The sequence below is a fragment of the Ruditapes philippinarum genome, unplaced genomic scaffold, assembly GCF_026571515.1.
Source record: "Ruditapes philippinarum isolate M1 unplaced genomic scaffold, ASM2657151v2 ctg2793_1_1_1_1, whole genome shotgun sequence".
Classification (NCBI taxonomy): Eukaryota; Metazoa; Mollusca; class Bivalvia; order Venerida; family Veneridae; genus Ruditapes; species Ruditapes philippinarum.
Genome location: NW_026862096.1, coordinates 53707 through 76030, shown reverse-complemented (window position 1 = coordinate 76030; position 22324 = coordinate 53707). Strand labels below are relative to the sequence as shown.

Genomic DNA, 22324 nt, shown 5'->3' with positions numbered 1-22324 from the left:
AAGGTGAGTAATAGACAGAAAAGAGAGACAGATCCAAACAGACAAAAGATATGAATAGAAAGAATGAAAAATAACAACAGAGGGAAAACAGACAAGAAAACTTGACTCTAGCTCTATCAACCATGCAATGACTATAATGTATATACACTGATAAATAAAGAACCCTTACATTACTGCATCAGAATAGCGTCTTTTAGCACTGAAAATAACATACATATGATATTTGTTTTTTCACTTGTTTTATTTGTGACAATGAGTAAAAGTTTAATCAAACTATTTCAAGATCTACTGAAACAAAAACTCATAAAGAAAATGCTACTTTTCTATCTTACAATAGAATTGATATCATACATTACAAACTTACCAATCTTTCAAAGCCTTAAAAGTATCCCTTTCATTAATACCTCATTTAAAATTTGACAAAACTTTGTTACTTTCCATTTCAACTTATTACTGTTTGAACTAGAATAAGTTCATGACTTTCTTTCTCAGTATCATTTTATTGCTTTCTTGATCTTTAACTAGAAATGTGTCCATAGGACATAGATGCACTCACATTCCACTGTTTTTGCCAGTCTACAGACGGACAGCAGAACAAATGAACTAGGACAAATCTATATGACCCCCCCCCCTCCACTAACCCTATCAGGGGGGGGGGATCAAAAAACAGTAAAAGTGAGGACATAATTATTCAGAATTCAGGACCTTTATAAGTGTATGATGGCTCAATACATGTAGTTATAGCTTAAAATGGTCCTATATAATTATACAAACAGTTCTGGCTGGCTTTTTATAGTAGTATCAATGCATAGAGTACTTTAAAACTGCTCAAATGCATAATAATTCAGCTATAACACAATAACACTAAAGACTTGATTATTAATAACCTGGCTTTTCTAATAAATAATGTAATTAAAAGAACAAGAGGTGTGAAAGCAGAATAGTCCTTGACTGCAAGACTTCAACAGCATGTAATATGACAGAAAGAATCTACATGTAGCACGAAATTAACATCTATTTAAAACACAGTGTGAAAAGTTTGCATGTGATGAGTGAGACACTAACAATTATACTAGATTTCTACCAGAATAACAGAACATGTACGTAATGATATTGGATCTATTCATTGTTTGTTAAAGGAATTTAAAGATCAAAATGCTTACACAGTACAGTCAAACCAGACTGTACCTATTGTAGAGATGACCAGGATGGCCTGATTTCTATACTTGTGTCATAGGCCTGTCATACACTGTAGACAGCCTGTCATACACTGCAGGCAGCAATTAAATAGTAAATCATAACTTACTTTGGATATGACCTGCCAAGCTGTGGAGGACTAAGGTAGTAAGAATCGTCTCCCCCTATAGAACTGTAACTACTGGCCCGTGACAACCCACCAAATGATAAATGGGAAGTATTCAAAGCATTCAGACTTCCCTGGCTCTGCAAGCATGACAAAATATGATAATATTAATAAAAAGTTTATTCCACATAGGAATATTAATGTCTTTGGTTTCTATTATGACACTTGATAACACTTTGTTTGATTGGGTTTACGTCACACCGAAACAGTATAGGTCATATGGCGGCGTTCCAGCTTTACCGGTGGAGGAAGACCTCAGGTGCCCTTCCGTGCATAATTTAAGGCATGCACGAGCACCTGAGTAGGACCACCAATGTTCCGTAAGCTATCTGGATAGCTTCCTGGCATGAAAGAATCCAAAGTCTCTGTCAGGATTCAACCCACAGTGGTGAGGGGCAAGTGGTTTGAAGTCAACAGCCACCGACGCCCCATAACACTTTGTTATCAACACATCAAGACTTCATTGAAGAACTGAGGATAATTTATCTCTTAGTACACTTAGTTACAACAGACCTTAGTATCATTTTGCTCACAAAACATTCTATTCCTTGAACATGATAATCTTTTCATAATTCATTTAATCACTTTTGTTTTTTTGTCAAAACTTGGTACTTGATAAACCATACATGTACTTTACTCATAACATGCTAAAAATTTGTTTAAGAAATTAGTATTCTATCCTTTTTTTCTATTGTAATCTATTATAATTTCTGTGCTGTACAGTCAAAACTGTGAACAAAGGCCATTTAAGGAGATATAAATTATGGTCTTTATACACAAGTGTTCTTTATTTGGAGGTTACTTCATTCCATGTTATCAAAGAAGGGTTATCAGAAAATGGCCTTTATCTGCAGGGTTATCTTTATTCAGAGGTGGTCTATAACAAAGGTTTGACTGTATCAATTTTATATAACATACCCTTCTATTTTCCCTGAGTTTAGCTGCTTCTGATGGATTGTTGAATCGGAAGGTTTGATTTCCTCCCAATATCACATAATCACCTGAAAAATAAACCAATACAATCAATTAGTAACTGATTACCTCTTTTATATCACCTCAGTATATACATTTATCCAAGCTGTAATAATTTGAAACAAAGTAATTACTACACTGAGGAGAATATTTCATGACTTGACATTATAAATTATGAAACCATGTTTTGGCCCTGTATAGATGAGAAAACTGCACATTGTGTAATAATCAGCATTCATATGTGTAGCAAAATAATATACTTACGGAAGTTACAGCAGAAAAATAGATCATCTAATTGCAGTGTTCAATAACTGGTAAGGTAAGGTAACTTTCAATGCAAAAAAAAATTACAATATTTCTTGTTTAATCCTTTTTTTTACTTCCTTTTGACTTGCTCATGCCATTAGTACTGATTCAGTTAAGTCTTAAGATAACAATAGACAGTTTTGATTTCAATTACCCCAGTTTGTGCTTCAAAATAAAACTTTAAGAGCATGACTGGTGACATGTCAGGGGTCCTTACTCCTTCATATGCAGATGGACCCTCATTAAATACATACTATTGTATTACTACATACAAACAACTTTAAGTTTGGGAAGTCTATATGTTAGATGAATATGATTTTTTTTGTATTCTGATATTGAAATCCCTTAAACTGTAAATGAACTGTTCCAAATTTAAAGCAGAGCAAAATCCATTACACAAATTCAGCAGGTAAAGTGTTAAATGGACTTTGCAGAATATTTGTACAAAATATAATATATAAACCTACCCTGAGAAAGTTTTATAGGTTCTGTACACTCTATGTCCTGTACGGCACATAGAGATCCAGGACATGGATGTAGGTATACCTCTCCATTCACGTGTCTGATAACACAGTGCTCCTTCTGTATTGTTGGTCCATGTAATACTGAATTATGATAAAATACTACATAAAAGTAATAATAAAGCATTGATTCTAGAAATTGGAAAAAATCTTCTTCATTAAAACTGGACACAAACAGTTAAATTGTGTCATGATCAAGTTTAAAATAAGGTGACAGATAGTAAGAATTAAGGTATTAAACAACTGTATGAAAACATACATAAGTTTTATGAGAGGAAATGAAGATTTTAATTACTGTTATTTTATTTTTTTGACCTTCATGGAGTGCAATTATCAACAATTAGTTAAACAGTTTTATTTTTCATAAAAAAGTAATTTATAATTATTATAAATAATGACAGGTGCTCAACAGTTAATTGAATGCCATTAGTTTACCTATATCTTGAGGTTTATCAGCATCGTCCCCACCTATAAAAGTATCTCCTTCCTGGAAATATACATGTAGTTCATAATTATGTGTCCTTTTACATCTTACAAGACAACAACTTCTGGCTAGTAGCATAAAACTTTTAGCTAATACAATGTACAAATATTTATTATGTGAAAATTGGTTAATACAACAAGACAAGAGCTGTCCTTGAGACAGCCTACACTACTATTTCCAGTGCTTGACAGTAAGAAAAGATGCATTACTCTGTAAAAAGGTAAGTCAGGGTTATAGGACCTTTGCCTTTCATGTAAGATTATCGAAGTATACAAGTGTGTGAAGTTTCAACCAATGCCCTTCAGTAGTTTCGGATATATCATTTTGCATGCAAAAACTTAATCAAAGTGTGACACTAATGCTTGACAATAACTCTCCATATTCTTTAAAAGCAAAGCCAAAAATGGCTGTTTCATATACAACAAGAGCTAATACAAATGTAGTAAACCCTGTACCTTCAAATGGAAGATAACAATTCCTGTACTAAGCACATCATCATCCATACCAATCAAGTAAGGTAACTGTGAGTCAATCATCACGCCCATAGAACTGCTCTGATTATGTAACCCTCGTATACTAAGGTCCGACTCCTGAAAAATGTACATTCAACAACATGATAACCAAAAATTGCGAAGACTAAACCTGTATACTGTATAATGATAGGTTCATTTTATCATAACTACGGTATGTTTTGTAGATGTTTTAAACGTTTTGGGAAATTATTTCACAATCTTTGGAGAGAAAATGATCATATTACAGGGATATGAAAACTTAAGTAATTTCTTAATTTCTATCTTGGTAAGTATTAAGAGTTGAACTAATGTTAAAATCTTTCAAAATGTGTTTTCTCAAATTAGCAGATAATACTTTTTAGCAATTTGCATAAATCAAAGGCAATTGACTGATCAATATGTTTAAAATATTGCACAAAATTTCATCTGATAACATCTTTCTGGAAAAATTACAATTACCTTCATGATATCTTGAGTTGAGGACCATTTACCCATCCAGGACTGTGTGAGTTGTTTTGCCTAAATGATAAAATCATGCTTTTAAACAAACTAATCTTTTCTTCTAATATATATCTTAGTTAATTTTACAATCTTGTTACCACTTTAAAAAATTCATTGTTAAACATGAAAAATATCACCTATAAAACATTTTTTCTTTTATATTCAACAAGTATATATCTACTCAGCGACCTTGTGGTCAAGTGGATGAGGTTATTGACTTCTTTAGCCCATCAACCATGCAATCCTTTACCCACATGGTTACAATCTACTAATCATTCCTTTAACTTGAAACTGTCAAATTAATTGCTCATTACAGGCATACATGCCATAACGTCCCGTACATCTGGGATTGTCCCGGAAAAGATGTGTCTGTTCCGGAGGTGTCCCGGAGATGAATTATGTCCCGGTAAAAATGAAAATCTTAAATAATCTACTTTGGAGCCAGAAATTTCACATTTTTACATAATCTTATTGTCAAGTTACAGGAATTATATAATTAAGCAAAACTTACTACAAAAGGAGCAGCAAACAACCTGTAGTGAGATGAGAATGTCAAATCCATCTGTATTATAGCACTTTAAAATTTCAAAGTTTTGATAACAATTTTACTGACGTACATAAATGTACACTTTCACTTACCATTTCTTCATTTTCATGAAGTTTCTCTGCAATAATAGCATCCTCAGATTCTTGAAGTGTGACCATGCTGCCACTCTGTAAAAACATAAACAATATTTCAATACAAGATCATTCATTGAACTTATTGCCTTCAAAAAACCAAAATATCATACAAGTTGTCAAGCTTATTGCCCTCTATGCAAAGAAAATTAATTAATTAATTAACTTTTCTTCCTTAAATATAAACATGTATTACTAGTATATTACATGAGTAATATGCTACTGTAATTATTGAATTATTTTCTGTAATTTATTTACCTTTATTTTGACATTTCAACAAATTCTACATTTCTTATCACAAAGATTCATTAAAACCTTCACAAATGCAAGTATCTCATACAAGATTTATACTTTGCAAGTATTTCATATAAGATTTATACTTTCTATGTTACATTTGGGATAAAATTTGATATATTACCAAGCAAATATGGGAACATTACAATGTATGCTGAAAGGGTATAAACTTATATTGTGTTTTAAAGCTAATAATCTTTGGTGAAGTATAAAAAGATAAAAACTATTTCCCACCTATGCCGCTACAATAAAACAAATTGAAGGAATACTGCATATTTCTATCATTTTCTAAAAATGTTTTATTATCGATTGTAAAGAGCTCCCAGTAAAAGGCAGCAATTGCATATTAATCAAGTTTCCATAACTGGCAGTACTTTGGCACAATTTTGGCTAAAAGTCAAAACATTTCACTTAAAACACTTTAATGAATATAACAGCGTCTAGTAGTATACAGTTAAGCTAAAACTGCATGGGCATAAAAAATATGTTTAAAATATAGGGCCAACGCAACTATATTTTTCAATATTATTCTACAAGGAAGAACTGTGGAAATAGATTTCAATCTCAACAAAGCATAGCATGTATTATATTTTGAAAGGGAGTCATCCATTTTTAGTTATTGAGTTTATCATTCAGCCTAGAGATTATGGGTTTGAGCCATATATGGATCACAACCAAGATTCCCCAATCATGATGCTGCTACTGATTTTTATGTGCAAGAAAGCAGGCTTAATAATGATTATCTTAATGCATAAAGCTTATTTGACAATTCTCCTTTAATAAATAAGTTCAACAGTAACATCTTACATTATCACTCAGCATCTCAGATGTTATTTTGACTTTTAAATAATGTTGCAGTTGACATTTGTTACTCTGATCATTGTTGTTATAAGTTAACTTGAAAGTAAGAAAGTTACTGGACGTTTTTTGAAAGGTAATCATTCTGATTTTGACTGAATACTGAAAAATGGTATACAATATTGTGCTTCTGAACAACAAAAAACATAGAATAAAATAGTTTTGAGTCATTTATAATAATTATAACAGTTCATACAAGATCATTGCAAAACTTAGGTTCCATGAATGGCATTTAGAAAATTATATCAAAGATCATAGACTGTGTAATTCAAAATTAAATTGATAATTTATAATAACTAAATAAATTGTAACTGAAAACAACAGTTAACTCTACATTGTTACATTACATATTGTCATGCCACCTGAAAAAAGTTACAGACAATGATGTGTAGATATAGGTCTAGCTCTATACTGGTGCTGTAACTGGTCTTTATTATCACTATTACCACTAGCCTAATAGTTAAATCACACCAGTAACCTTAAATTTAAATTCCTTTCAACAAGTTAACATGGAAAATACATACAAAATGTATATATATTTGCTGTTAACACAGTTTAATTCTTATAAAGGGCATCAAACCACTTACAAAGAGCTGTCACACTCATGAGAATACCTTCAATGGTTATGCCAGGGTGAGCAGAACAGACTTAATATCCTTTGAATAATCAAGCTATATATTTCTTTCTTTTCAATCATTCCTATACATATATTCATATGCTACATTTGTTAGATTTTTCAATATAACTGTCTCTGTTTATGATAAATCTAACATATCATGCAGATTGTCAAAAGATCTCACAAAAACACTGAACTCAGTCAAATTGTTCTTAATGCACTAAATTGTATGTAGATTATTTACATTGAGACTCTGTTGCACATATTGTGACATCCTTTATGAGCCAGTTGTTATTTTATGGTAGTGCAATGATACAGCCCTTTTCAGAGGCAACCCTGGTCCTTCTACATGTCTGGTTAAGAGGACTGAAACAAGGGGCCTTAGTTTTTAAGTTCTCATATGATAGACTATTATGGATAGAGTGGGTGGTGTGGTTTTGAACAGTCGACCCCTGGATTACTAGTCAAACTTGTTACTATTGACCCCAAGGATGGGCTCAAAAAAGCACTTAACCAGTCAAATTGTTCTTAAAAGTGCTGAACCACACAAGTTTTCTTAAATTTGATTGGTTGCTTTTATGTTAGCTTACAAATGAAATTTAATTGTTACAAAGCATCTTGAACAATTTACATACAAATTCTATTTGGTGCGATCTTTTGACATTCTATCAAAACATGTTTATAATATCATTTCTACAAAATAACATGTGATGGCTACATATTCAAACATACAGGATTTGTGCATGATATAAAATGTTAATAGTAATAAAATCATCAGCTATAAGGTAGAAAATCTTTTGACAGATCTCACCTTTCAAAATGAGAACTTAATAATAAATATGGTAAAAAGATAAGAAATAAGAGTATTTACTTCTAAAATCACATGGAATATCAAATTTACAGGGAAAAAATTTTTTGGGGAAAATAAGACAAACTCACTTATATTGAAAAAAATCTACTATTAAAGTTTTCAAAAAATTATATCAATTTCTATACAATTCTAATCATTTTGTAAATAGGACATTCAAACTATTTTATGGTCATTGTACCCCTTCTGCTGAATGTATTATAATTGATGAATTTGCTGGTTGCGCAAGTTGGAAAGGGCAAATACTAATACAAATGTAGGTAACTTTCAATAATACTAATGAATTACTTTCTATATAATCTTTGTAGAATCCTAAAAAAAATGTTTTGTTTCTCTTAAATCTCTACAAATGTTTTGTATAGTGAAAAAAATCTGAAAAAAAAACCCTTTCAATTCCAGCAAGTTAAGAGTTAACAGATGTTCTAACCTATAGCTGGTAACATATAAACATGCTGATACACATATAATGAAATAAATTCATCTAGTATACACCAGAGTTAGGTATCTACAGTGGCCAGCCATGACGGCTAAATACCTGTTGATCATTAGGGTCGTCTTGACCCCTGTGTAAATCAGGGACAAAATATATAATATCTCCGGGCAAATAACTCGGTCCTAGATGCGAGGCAGGCTGAAAACAATGTGAATTGTATAAAATGTAGAAACATAGATGATATACAGTGAATGCATCATCCTAATTTTCAAAAAAACTGTATTAGAATGGTTAGTAAGTTTAACAAGAACATGCATATCTTGTATTCTACAGAATGAATTTTTCTATAAAAATCTGAAATAATCTATCATAAGACAATTAACAATATGAACAGTTTGCTACCTGGGTTGAAGAAAGTATTAGACAAAAAAATGCAGTATTAATACTTGAAAAAATATTTTTTAGATTTAAATTAATCTAACTATCTTATAGGCTATAATAATATGTTCTCATAATTCCATATAATTTACCTCTGTAGATCTTTTACTCAGAATAATACTGTAAAAATATTCAATCCCAATTTTAATATCAATGAATTTGAAAACCTTTGTAAATCAAAGCTCTTTTTATGATTATTTTTCAAGGAGCATACATCCAGACCATATAAGTTTGTTTGTTTCAATGTGGTTTTTTTGTTGCGTTTTTTTTTTTTTTTTTTTTTTTTTTTGGGGGGGGGGGGGGGGGTTAGGACTGTGTTGTCTTTTTTTTTTTTTTTTTCAAAGGTAGTAAATTAGAAGTCAAGGATAAAATGCTTCCTATAAAATGGCTGAACAAAGTTATATAATGGTCTTGCCCTGTTCACTTTTATGTGTGTATTGCTGAAGGAATTTCATGACATTAAATATGTAATATCTAATCTAAATCTGTTACCTTTCTTGGTAAATGATGAGAAAACAATTGTTAATTTACATCTGGATGTTTGCCTCTTTAAAACTACCATGTATGTGCAAAAGCAGAAAACGCACTGCACACTAAACGTGTACTAGATCTAAAACAATTCTGGGCTGCATGCCTCACATATTATATATGTCATCTATTTTGATAATATTTACCATTTGAGCTGTTGCTAACATTCTGTGTAACCGTTCAATTTCCTGACGTAATTCTCTTATAAGAGCCACATTAGTGTCCTGAAAGCAGAAATTATGGTCAGAAAAATTAACATAGATAAGTACACTATATGGTAACAAAGGGGAATTACCATTTTTTTCTTTGATGAAATCATCGCTGATTTTACCTCCCTTGTATCATTTGAAAAAGTTTGTTACAATAACAAGTAAATATTGTTTGAAAAAGCCATTTATTTCAAGATTTTTTACCAAAAATCTTTATAATTATTTTTTTTATCAAGTTTTTTTCTTTCAAGTCACACTGTAAAGAACATAAGGCTTCATTCGGGCTTCAATGGTAGGTCAATCTCTGGGCACCAGGTAAAAATTTGGCAGAACCACTTTTCAATTATGAAAACTTTTCTTTTAACTAGACCATTTACATTATTAAGCAGTGGCCTAGTGGTTAAGGTGTCGGCCTCTCAACCCAAAGTCATGAGTTCAAGCCTAATCGGGTCACAACCATGTGTCTTCATATGACACCAGTACTTGTTGGTTGAAAGAAACGGACTCGAAAGTGATTAATATCAGTTGCAAGAACTTGTTTCACAATTATTCTTAAATAAATATATTTAAACCATTTACATTATTGACACTTCTTTACAAACTTTCAAAATTTAGAGAATAAAATTTGTAATTATATTTTACCTCATTGATTCTTGGTTTATTGATGATATTTTTAGCTCGCTGGGCGTATCGTAACGTGCTGATACTTTCACTGTAGTACTGACTAGCTGGAGTTATTGCTGAAAAAATGTTAATAAATACATGTACAAGTAATAATAAAAATATGTTTACCTAAAATGCTTGACAGTAAGGAATGATAAACCTCTAACATTTATATTATTCTTATTTTAGATTACAGAAAATAATTCAGCTTTATAATGATAATTACTTAGAGATGAAAGTAATTAAATTACCATTCTTTAGTGTTTTTGAAAATACAAAGTCAATTTAAAGAAAAAATATCATAAGATACACTTATTTATTTACAATTTTATGTTTGTTTGCTTATCCGTTTTTTTTACACTGATTTTTACAACTTTTTGGAGCATATCAATCCAATTAACCAGTTTTTTTTTTTGATAACTGACCAGTAATTGTAAATTTCTCTGCAACTCAGTCACTAATTCCACATGATTCCTGAATCAGCAGCAAGAGACATTAGACTCCAATTTTGCCTCTCCAGAGGATTGAACCAGCAACTCTTGGATTACAAATCTCATGCCCTACCTATTGAGCTAAGTGGGCAGAGTATCTATTCACAAAATATGAGCAGTAGAATGTAAGTAAAGGTACACTGCTCATAGTGATGCTAATACTAACTTGCTATCATTATAGTTTTGGAGTTCCCTCCCAGGCTGTCTCGCAGGAGCCAGGTCAGGACTGAATCTCTGTATGGTATATATGGCACACGTTGTTTGTTGGGACCCGCAGGACTCAAACCTGCACCTGTCTCCCCTCCACCACTACTGTGAAAACTCTGAGTGGACCCCATCTCCCCTGGAGACCATGATAAAAGGGAACGCTCAGCTGTAATAGGTAAAATAGAGAAACATGAAGCAAGTCATTATATCTTTAGTATATTTTATATATTGCAGTTTTAGTTAGTTACAGGGTCACTTGCTAACCTCTTAAATATTAACATTGGAATAAAATCACTTGATTATATTATGTACTGATATTTTACAGGGATCTGACCTTAGAATTGGTGATACAAATTAGTTTATGCTTCTTATAAAGAATGAAAAGAAAGTCCAAAAAACTGATGAACCTAAATCAAAATAACTGTTTGAAACAGTAAATGAAATACATGTATATAAAATACTGGTAAAATGCAATATTCTGTGCAAAAACATGAACTTCTAATGTAAAATTATTTTAGTGGCAAATACCATGTTTGATACATGTATATTTACATACATGTACATTGTATTTAACTTTACATAAGAGATGGCAAAAGCCAAGTACAACTATAAAGATAAACCCCTTTAATTGAAAATATTCTTACAGAATTTTCTGATAGAATATTTATCTATTGAAGAATTTTTTTACAGAATATTTTGCATTACAGATATAAGAAACCGATTCATACATGCGTATAGCAATTTTGCTCCATAAATCCTACATAACAAGAGCTGTCCGTAAGACAGCGCGCTCGACTTTTTTATTGCTTGCCAATAAAAAAAGTTTTTGCAGTAAAAGGCAATACAAGAATCTCTGTATTTTTAAAGTGAACTAGTTGTTTGATACCCTTGAATATTACAGCAATGTTTATATGACATAATTTATGGTAAAGTGAACAAGTGGATAGGAATGAATTTTTTTAGATTTTTTAAGTTTTTTAGTGCTTGCCTATAATACAAAACATTGACAGTTAAGGGCCATAATTCAAATAAAATCTTTGACAGAATTACCTTCTCCTGGACATGTTTGGGAATCATGATTGTAAACAAGTATTCCAACTTTCAAATTAATATCTCAAACAGTTCAGTCAAAAAGTGGACTGGTACTAAAAAACTTAACCAAGATTCTAAGTCGATAAAAGGCCTTAATTTTTAAAACAAATCCTTGACAGAGTTACCTTCTCTTGCGTACAGATGGGGGTAATGATGTGAAATAGCATTAAAAGTTTCAAAGCAATATCTCAAAGGGTTAAGGCAATAAGTGGATTTTACCCATATTCAATGTATTTTCTAAGTCAAAAAGGGGCATAATTCTGTCAAAAACCTTGACAGAGTTATGTCCTCTTGTCTGTTGATGAAGGTCGTGATGGTAAACAAGTATGGTCAGTTTCAAAGCAATACCTCCAATGGTTTTGAAATAAAGTGAGGTGGTACAAAAAACTTAACCAAGCTCAATACACTTTCTAAGTCAAAAAAGGGCCATAATTCTGTCAAAAACCTTGACAGAGTTATGTACTCTTGTCTGTAGATGGAGGTTATGATGGTGAACAAGTATGGTAAGTTTCAAAGCCATACTTGTAATACTTCTGAAATAAAGTGGGGTGGTACGAAAAACTTAACCAAGGTGTGACGCCAACGCCGACGCCGACGCCAACGCCGACGCCGACGCCGACGCCGGGGCGAGTAGGATAGCTCCCCTTTTCATAGAAAAGTCGAGCTAAAAAGGAGTTTTTACATACATATACCCTCAATACAATATAATGGTTATAACAATGTGTTTTACATTGATTTTTTCTGCTTAAGATAACATTTTCACAAGTACAAGTACTAAATAATTAGAACATAATTTTGTCATGCTTAGTCAAATACAATATTTATATACATATATATATAAAGGAAACATTAGTCCGGAATGAAATAATATTGATGTTCTTGTAACCTGCTAAAAATAATAGGTAGGTAGAAATATACATGTTTCTTTTGATATTTCTTTCATTGGAATTTAATTGCAGAACTTCCTAGCCGTTTTGTTTTTGATTTTTTACAGAATATAAGCTTATAGACACACTTTTAAAGTTGTTCCTGAAACCAAACAGTACTGAGCAATAACTGTGCAGTTTCTTGCTCAAGGAAGCAATGGCTTTGCCCCTGATGGGGTTTGAACTCATGGGAGATTACTAGCCCGATGTGTAAACCACATAAATCATCATCTTAATGCAGTAATGTGTTAACTCTCATTCAATTTCATAAGGAGTTATCTCATTACTGCACTAAGGTGAGAATATACAGTTTTTTTGATTGCCATGATATGCTTTATTTGCTTGTTTTAGTTTATACAGAATTTTTAGTTAAATAAGGTAGAAATTTAAAACTGTTAAAACCTTATAGACACACTCTCAAATCAGTTGCAGGAACCAACCAGTACTAAGCAATGAGTGTATCTTTTGATCAAGAAAACAAGAGCTTGCTCCTATGGAATTTGAACCTTATCTTAGTTGCTTCAGGGCTTGCAGAAAAAAATTCAAAAGAAACAGAGTCTGTTTAATATTTGTTTATGGACACCTAATAATTATTCGCTTTTGGTCTTATATACAGTAAATTTTTTGCCCAGTCATTCTTCAAACTCAATCCTTCCTGTCAGAAAATGTTCTAAATAGAGAGATCCAAAACAAGCATAATCTATGTAAAATATTACTATATTGTAAATTGTAAACTCAAGCAGAATGCTGAGTCTTTTCAAGCCTTCGTTTTTCAATAGAGCAATACTTCAATATTTAGATACGTTGTGCAAAGTGACTCTAAATGTATGCGCAACAAATGCAAACATTTTGTATCCATTTTCCCTATACAGCCGTATTCCTAACTATATTAAATCTATACAAATATTTGCAAACAATTTGTGAAAGTACACAAAACTTCCTATGATCATTTCTGTAGAACAGCTCGCAACAATATTTTTAATCGGTGATATAACAACTGTTCAAATAGCATACCATAGTTTTTTCATCGTCATTCAACAAACAATAATGTTGATTTACCATAAAAATAGGCAATGTTCTCTTTTGATTAAATTATATGATTTCCTTTACAGAATGCTCATAACATAAAATATACAAACAGACTTTTTTTTACCTCATTTTTATTAGATTTCATTGGCATTCATTTGGGTTCAATTCATTTGGGTTCAATGTGTTTCATTAGGATTCATTTGAGTTCATTGCGTTTCATTGGAATTCATTTGGGTTCAATGTGTTTTATTGGAATTCTTTTGAGTTTATTGTGTTTCAGTTGGATTTATTTTGGTCCAAAGCTGCATGTTTTATTCTTTACACAACAGCTTACATCATATCTTATCATTAAATATATTTTATACAAGTTTCTTTTATCTATTAAGATATACCTAGCAAGTTATATTAATGTTATATTATGGTCAAGTCACTCCATGAAAGTTTTAATGCCATCATATCATTATTTTGACCATATGCTGAAGCAATAACTTTGCTCACAGCATGTAGTTCAGTTTTTTTTCCTTTAATGAATTTAATTACATGTACCTAACTTTACTGTTGGTCCCTCTAAACCAGTCCTTTACGTTTTCTATCATTTGATAAAGCACAATATGTTATTGACCTTTTTAACTGGTTTAAACTCACTCAAAATGGTTGGTTTTTAAAACTCAGTGACATTGTTTAGGTCATATGACCACTTTCCAGCATTCCTGATTAAAGAAGACCTCAGGTGTGTGCTTAATAAGGGTCCATCCGCCCTTTCAGGCACTGATAGTTCAGACCCCTGACATGTCACCATTAATGTCCTTCAGGTTCCACTAGTGCATCATTTGAGGCACAAGCATGCACAGATTGCCATTAACTAGATGGATAGATTCCTCAAAGTGTTCAATGCCTTCAGCGAGATTTATACCCACAGTGCAAGGATGGTGCGAGTGATTTAATTTGTTATAAGCATTAGCCTCTCTCAGCTAACAATTTTTTTATCTTAATTATATTATTATTGAGGATTGGTACTTTGAATCATGTTTAATCAATTATTATGATACACTCTAAATAAAACTTTATTTCCTCAACAAATAAAATTAATAAATAAATGGACATATCAACGGGACATACTTAGGGGAGTGGTGGCCTAGCGGTTATAATGTCTGCCTCTCGTGACCATGATTCTTTACACCAGCGCCGGTCAGTTCCAGGAAGTGGACTTGAAAGTGATTAATATAAGTTGCAAGAACTTGTTTCGCAATTGAGATTAAATAAATATGTTTAAACCAATATTCCATTAAAAGCTACTTTATATTTTGTATTGTTAAGTTGAAATTGATTTAACAGAATTAAATGTAGGAAGATTATTCATAAAGACAGCTGGTACAAAAGTTTTTTTTAAACATGTCCTTGTATGTATATAAATTACATTTTAATTTAGCAACAGCCATTAAGCCTTTGCTTTGGAAAAAATATGTAAAGAGATAATAAAGAGATAATAATATTGAATATAAATTTCTAAATCATACACCAAAATATTTCAGTTGCAAAATAATGTTTGAATTTTTTTTCCTGTCAATATTCACTCTACTTTACTAATATAAACTGAATTAAAGAAGTCACAGACAGCTAAATCCCCTGCCAAACAGGAAAGAGGTAAGTCCATTTGCAAACATGGACATTTAAATACACTACAAGGGCAATAACCCAAATAGTATATAGCCTGTTGTAAAGTGGAATATATTTCTATGAAACATTTGTTGTTTTTTGTGTTTTTGTGTTTTTTTTACTACATGCAGTCATCTCATTTTTTTCCAATTTATTTGTAATTCTAACAATATACTTTCTCTCTTTTAAAAATAAAATTCACAATGTATATGTCAAGTATATTCAGAACAAATTATATGCATGCGTTTAAGTCAGGGCAGTATTCATTTTTCCTTATTTGTAATAAGCATATGGCTATTTAAAAAATAAAATCAACAATAAAAAGAAAGGAAACATTCAGATAAATAACCTTAAGGTATATACAACAAATTGATGAAATCTCAATAATTTTACAAACAAAGAATAACCGGCAACCCTTAGGCTGGATATTTAAGATATAAATATTTAAATAAACATATCCATTAACTTTAACTTATGTTTAAATTAACAAACTAATGTTTAATTAATTCCTTCAAGCAAAAATTTATTTACTAATATGGAGATAAGATAAAAATAATGTTTTCAAAAAAGCAATAAAAATTTGTTTAATGATCCAAATAAAATTAACATATCTCAATCAATTTCCACCAGAAAATGCATCCCTGACTCATTTTATTGCCTTTTGTGGGCAAAGACATTAAAATAAATAGAAATACTACTGTCAACAAACTAATTTTAGTCTATTAATGAATTTATGCATAATGATTAATTCTTAATTAATTCTTTGACAGAAACTTCTCCCCTTTCCCCGCCTGTATTGAAATCATTTATAAATAGAAATGTCAAAATCAATCAATACAATTCTGGCATTAATTATCATAGAATGAGCATAAAAAATTTAAGCACTAGATATTTCATTTTTGTAATCTGTATCCCATAAGACCTTTCATAACCTGAACATTAAACAAGAAATCTATTTATCATACTTTACTGAAAGAATACTGTCAATATCTGTAGAATATTTATCTTTCCTCGTATTTCTGACGGAAGATTACGGGTACAAGTACCACCACATTATCAGGTTTGAAAGGCAGTTTTGTATCCCAGTTTTTATTAAAATATACGTATAATCAAGTAGTTATCTCTCTGACAATGTCATTTATCAATCGTTTTTATTAAAACAAACATTTAATGTAAATAGAAAAGTGTGTTAAGGAGAAAGAAATTTAAAGGAACGAAATCCTCGATTTTATAATGGTGAAAGGTGATTGCGATCATGTCCTCCATTTAAGCTCCTCAATGCATGACTGAATAGCACTGCAAAAGCACTAGGTGAACAAAATTAAAGTGTCTCATAAGCACAAATGAATTTGAACAAAGTTCAACAAAGACAATTTTGGAATTCTATCAGTTCAAAGGGATTTTAGTTAAACCTACACACTGAAAGTTTTGGAAATCAAGGGCATATCATTCTGGTGAAAAAATAGTTGGAAGCTATCAATTTTAACTAACCAACCAGTAAAGCCCCCCTCCCCCTTACTTGAAATCCCCTTCATAGACCATGACAAACATTGCTACGAGTGATGATGTTCAAAGAATTATAGAGATATGGAGATTCCTATAAAGAAGTCAACCTATGCAATAAATGTACGGTGTACCATTTTAATACTGAATCATGATAGGCACATAAAAGTTCACAAAATATAACAAATTATCATTATGACAAGATACCTACCTAATGCTTTGATAACATAACCAAGGGTGACTAGAGATTTGTTTATATTTGCCCCTTCAGTTAGCCTCTTTCTAAAGTCAGGTTTAGAACTTGGGTCAGCTCGCTCACTGAAAAAAAAAAGATAAAATTTGTACAGATTTTAAAACAGACTTGGAGACATATAATTATTTTGTATTGAATTTGATCAAAGAACAAGTTTATATGTAGAAGTAATATAAGGCAACAAGGTCACTTCTGCTGCCAGTCAAGGGGTCTCTGTGGTAGAGGTTTAGGTCTTTGACTTCAATTCACTTGCCCCTACCACTGTGGGTTTGAATCTCATTAGGAACTTTGGATTAATTCATGCGAGACCAGCCAGCAAACTTTCTGAAAGCCACTTATTTTACATGGCTTGTTTTCTTACTTCAGTGGGTTCAAATCCCATAAAGGATTCTTTAATGTGAAGTAGCTATCCAGTTGACTTTGAGCAGGTTGGTGGTTCTACTTGGGTTTCCTGTTTGTAGCTAAAAAAATGCATGAACTGGCATGTGAGTTCTTCCTCCACCAGTAAAGCTGAAAAGTTACTATTTGACCATTACAGTGCTGGTTTTACTTAAAACCCAACAATTAAATGAATACACAGTCAATTATAGGTTAGAACCTATTAACTTATTATTAAGGCATGACAGAACGGTGGATGACACTATTATCACCTGATCAAGGCGGCATTGTAAAGATATTTGCAAAAGTCGGGCTCAAGCTTTCATAACAATCTAAGTGAAAGGAATCAGTTTAAACCAAACATTAAAATCATTTTTATCCCGCTAGTTAAAAGATTAAACATAAGTTAATATTGATGCATGACATTGTAAAACTGAGATGAATAAAATTCCTGAATAAATAGACAATATCTCAGAAAGAAATATTTCAATGCCCACTCAAAACGTTTTTCATTTATATCTGGTAATGACAATGTCTGTTAAGTGTTTTCATAAAACAGCTAATAAAAAGCTCTGCCTATTTAAATATTGCTTGAATATTGACAGTTTATTGATGAGGACTATGATCATAATTTATGAGGGATATACATTATGTACATCTGTTTATAGTCGTCAAAGGAAACATGTATGGGCCGCCCATTCTGAAATGACAGTTAAAAAAATTTATTCTTTGGAGTACGATATAACTGATGAAGAAATTGCTACATTCCAGAAGAAACTACTGATTCTACAATATCCAAGGTGTGGATTTCTGGTATCTAAGGATTACTGGCCATGTGGGTTCAAACCCTGTCAGGGGCAAGTTATTGCTTGTGTGAGCAAGAATCTTTACACTAATTGCTTGGTACTAGTTGGTTCCAGGAATTAATTTGTTATGTTTTAATAAGCTTATAGCTACCAACACAATCAAACTAAGAGAAATTTGTATAAACTAAGGTGTAAACGCCCCCTATAGACAGGACCTGATTTTTTTTTTAAAAAGTCAGAAGTTCTGTTTAGTGACTTGAAGTAGACATTGATGGTACTCATGATCACAGGAGTTGTAGTCAAACATTGCTACCACTATAAGACCATTGTGCCTGTATTCATGTTATTCATGGCAGTGCATGAAAATTTATATAAGATACAATGATATATTACCCTCTATGTCATATAATATTTATTGTATTCAAATACTTCTGGCTGTGCCCGACCAAGGTCATTAGAGATTTTTCTAAAACTTTAGGGTCCGACTGAATTCTTTTATATAAAATTATGAATAATTCAACACCCAATGTGTTATTAACTGGATCTTTAAACCTCTTCTGGTCATCAGAGTTAGGTTTTTTTAGAAATTTTGGAACAAGCTTACATGCAACTGTATTTGTCTTGTTTTAAATTTGGAATTATTTATTTTTACTTTAATGAACAGATTTGTCCTGTTTAGAATTTGAAATCAGCTATTAAACAGATTAGTCTTATTTTGAAGTAAGAATTATCAATTAAACAGATATGTTTCCTTTTGAATAATGAACTCCCCATTGTAACTTTTATGAACAGACTTGTATTGTTTTGAATTTGGAACCTAACAAAGCACTGTTATTACCTGATCAAGACCTAAAAGTAAAAGATATATTTGACAATCTAATATAGTATCAAATACTAAATGTGTGTAGCAAGAAGTATTGACCCTGGTCAATCTGGCTTGGTTCTTGTAACTGTGTTACATTAACAAAATTAGCCACTATCAATATGAGGGACATAATTATATTAATAATTTGGTAATCAAAAGCAGAGTTTATTTAAAGCACCATGTTTGCTTTTCATAAAACACACAAAAAAAATTAACTTATTTGAAAAACTTTATCTAAACAGAGTATTCATGGATATTAAATTTGATACAAGTTGGGAGAAGAATTACAAGTAAGAAAGTCAAATAAGGAAGTATTTGAGAAAATACTGTTATTTCAAATTCTCTCTCTATCTTACTGGTACATTATTTTGACACTTGAAATTTTAAATATAGAAAAAGGTAACTCCATCTGAATTTTAACCAGTTTGTAACCCAAAATCATAATTATTATAGAAAAACATTATATTTAACACATAAAATATGTATTGGTGCTCAAAAATGTTCATTCATTGGATACAAAATTCCATTTTTTTTCCCACATCTTTGTTTCATCATTATTATCATCATCATCATCATCATCATCATCATCACCACCACCATCACCACCATCATCATAATGGTTTGTTATGGATTAGACAGACAATTTAACATAACAAAATATTACAACATAATAAAAAGCATTACAAATTTATTTTTCTGCCAATGAAATTTACCCATCATTTAAGTTAAACATAGACAGTTTAGAATTAACATAATAATTGACTCATTTATTTTCCTTATCCTACAATCTCACTATTCTTGAAATATGGGTAACAACATATCAATTGTCCAATTACATTTATGCTTAAGGTGTTATTTGAATGGTTTCATGATACAATTATAACCTAAAATTAAGTTTTAATGCGGAGGTAATGGTACTAATGGTTGGGAATTGGACAGACCTGACACTAGAATGTGATATAAAAATTCTGAATTAGGATAGTCCATTGATACAAAAGGGAAACAAAGTCACTTTATTTATTACTTCTTTGTATGTATCCTACAAAATAAATATTGATCTTGAAGATGTTTTTGTTGACTTTTATAACTATTTGACACTGTTTTAGGTATTTATTGCCTGGTTGTAAAACACATTATCCTGTTCTCCCCATGTATTTATTTTAACAAATAAAAAAAATTTTAGACGTGCATCTACAAGTTTTCTTTCCTTACAGAAGAAAAGGTGATCAAAAGCTATGATTTGGAGAAAAAAATGTTGTTTTTTTTAATTTTTTTTTTACTCGAACCCATTACCCAGGGCATACTGTACCGTGCCTCTACCGACTGAACTATCCGGCCAATTACACACTATCTCAGTTCTGAACCTTGACATACTCCACTGCTTTACTGAAATTTGTCCTCGAAATTCTAATGGGTACAGAGAACAATGTAAAATTGGACTCTGAGCTTATACCATCACAGCCGACACTGGGCGCCAAATATCACGGTTAAACTCATTACTCAAACTTCCATAGATATCATGTATTACCTTCAAGGAGAAATTACTATGTATCACCCTTACCATGCTAAATACCTAAAATAGATTTGTCCATATTCAATCTGGACAAAACCATTCATAAGTTTAAGGGAAGTATTGACTTAAAAGCAAACAGGATGACTGTGCTGACTTATTTTTTCAGTCAGTATTGGTCACATGGGTAGAATCAGTTGCCACTTGCAGGGTAGATGTTAAATTTACACATCCATAATTTAATCAATTAAACTACCCTAGCTCAATTAAAATTTAAGTTATCAGTATACAATTTAGTCAGAAAGACTCTAACAGGAAAAAATAAATTGTACCCGTGCAGAAAATGAACAAGAAGTCCTGGGACTATCCCAGGAATTCCTGAGAAGTCTCAGGAATTTGTCCTGGAAAAATCCCAGGATTTCCTGAGATAATCCTGAGATTTTTTTCACGCCGTTAAATGGGACTGGACAATCCCAGGAATTTCTTGAAGACAGGAAAAAACAGGAAAAAAATATTGCTCTGCTATCCCAGGAATGTCTTGTTCTCAGGACAGTCTTATAATCCCAGGAAAGTCCTGTTCCCAGGACAATCCCATAATCCCAGGAATGTCCTGTTCCCAGGACAATCCCATAATCCCAGGAATGTCCTGTTCCCAGGACAATCTATAATCCCAGGAATGTCCTGTTCACAGGACATCCCATAATCTCAGGAATGTCCTGTTCCTAGGACAATCTATAATCCCAGGAAAGTCCTGTTCCCAGGACAGTCTCATTATCTAATAATGTCCTGTCCCCAGGACAGACATTTAGAAATGTAGAAAACAGTAAAAGCTGATATCGTAATAAATGCTGCTTTGAAATACTAATTTAATGCACAAATGTAGTTAGTTTAAAAATATTTATTTTAATATTTCATCATATTTTACATTTTATATGATTATTACATATAATTGAAGTGGTTAGAACAAAAGACAAACATATTATGAATAAAATCACGCACTATTTCCCGAATGTCAGCAAATTAGAACTTAAGATCCAGGAAAGTTTATAGATTTGAGAAAAAATACACTGTAAAAATTGACTGTGATTGCATCTTAAGAAACTTGCTTTGATTCACAAGTTTACAAACTTTCCCTGCATGGCATTTACATCATTTTGCTCTCAGGATAACTGTCATTTTCTCCCAGCTGGCTTTCTCCCAGACTTGAACAGTTAATTGGCACTCTGACTGACACTCGGACTTCTTCATTATTTCTGGAAAAAAAGACATGTTCAGCGATACTGAGTGACTCTCAAGTACAGTTCTATTCTTTTAAGCAGTGTAACAATTATTTATCATAATGTGTTTGTATAAATAAACCAAAT

The 22324-nt window shown here is 31.6% G+C and overlaps 1 protein-coding gene across 4 annotated transcripts in view; it reads right to left on the bottom strand.

The window, feature by feature from the left end:
• The window catches only part of LOC132717901 (centrosome-associated protein 350-like), a 114271-nt gene that overhangs the window by 51809 nt on the left and 40138 nt on the right, over positions 1-22324 (bottom strand). For 2 of the 4 annotated variants that reach the window (XM_060701481.1, XM_060701482.1), the window contains exons 10-22: positions 17360-17466; positions 10902-11108; positions 10224-10321; positions 9519-9596; positions 8509-8604; positions 5299-5373; positions 4618-4677; positions 4102-4236; positions 3598-3649; positions 3109-3246; positions 2282-2364; positions 1307-1443; positions 170-199 (exon numbers count right to left, since the gene is read on the bottom strand). In XM_060701481.1, the coding sequence (XP_060557464.1) occupies positions 170-199; positions 1307-1443; positions 2282-2364; positions 3109-3246; positions 3598-3649; positions 4102-4236; positions 4618-4677; positions 5299-5373; positions 8509-8604; positions 9519-9596; positions 10224-10321; positions 10902-11108; positions 17360-17466 (1296 nt within the window). The remainder of the gene's footprint in view (positions 1-169; positions 200-1306; positions 1444-2281; positions 2365-3108; positions 3247-3597; positions 3650-4101; positions 4237-4617; positions 4678-5298; positions 5374-8508; positions 8605-9518; positions 9597-10223; positions 10322-10901; positions 11109-17359; positions 17467-22324) is intronic. The other 2 variants (XM_060701483.1, XM_060701484.1) reach the window with 2 other exon arrangements.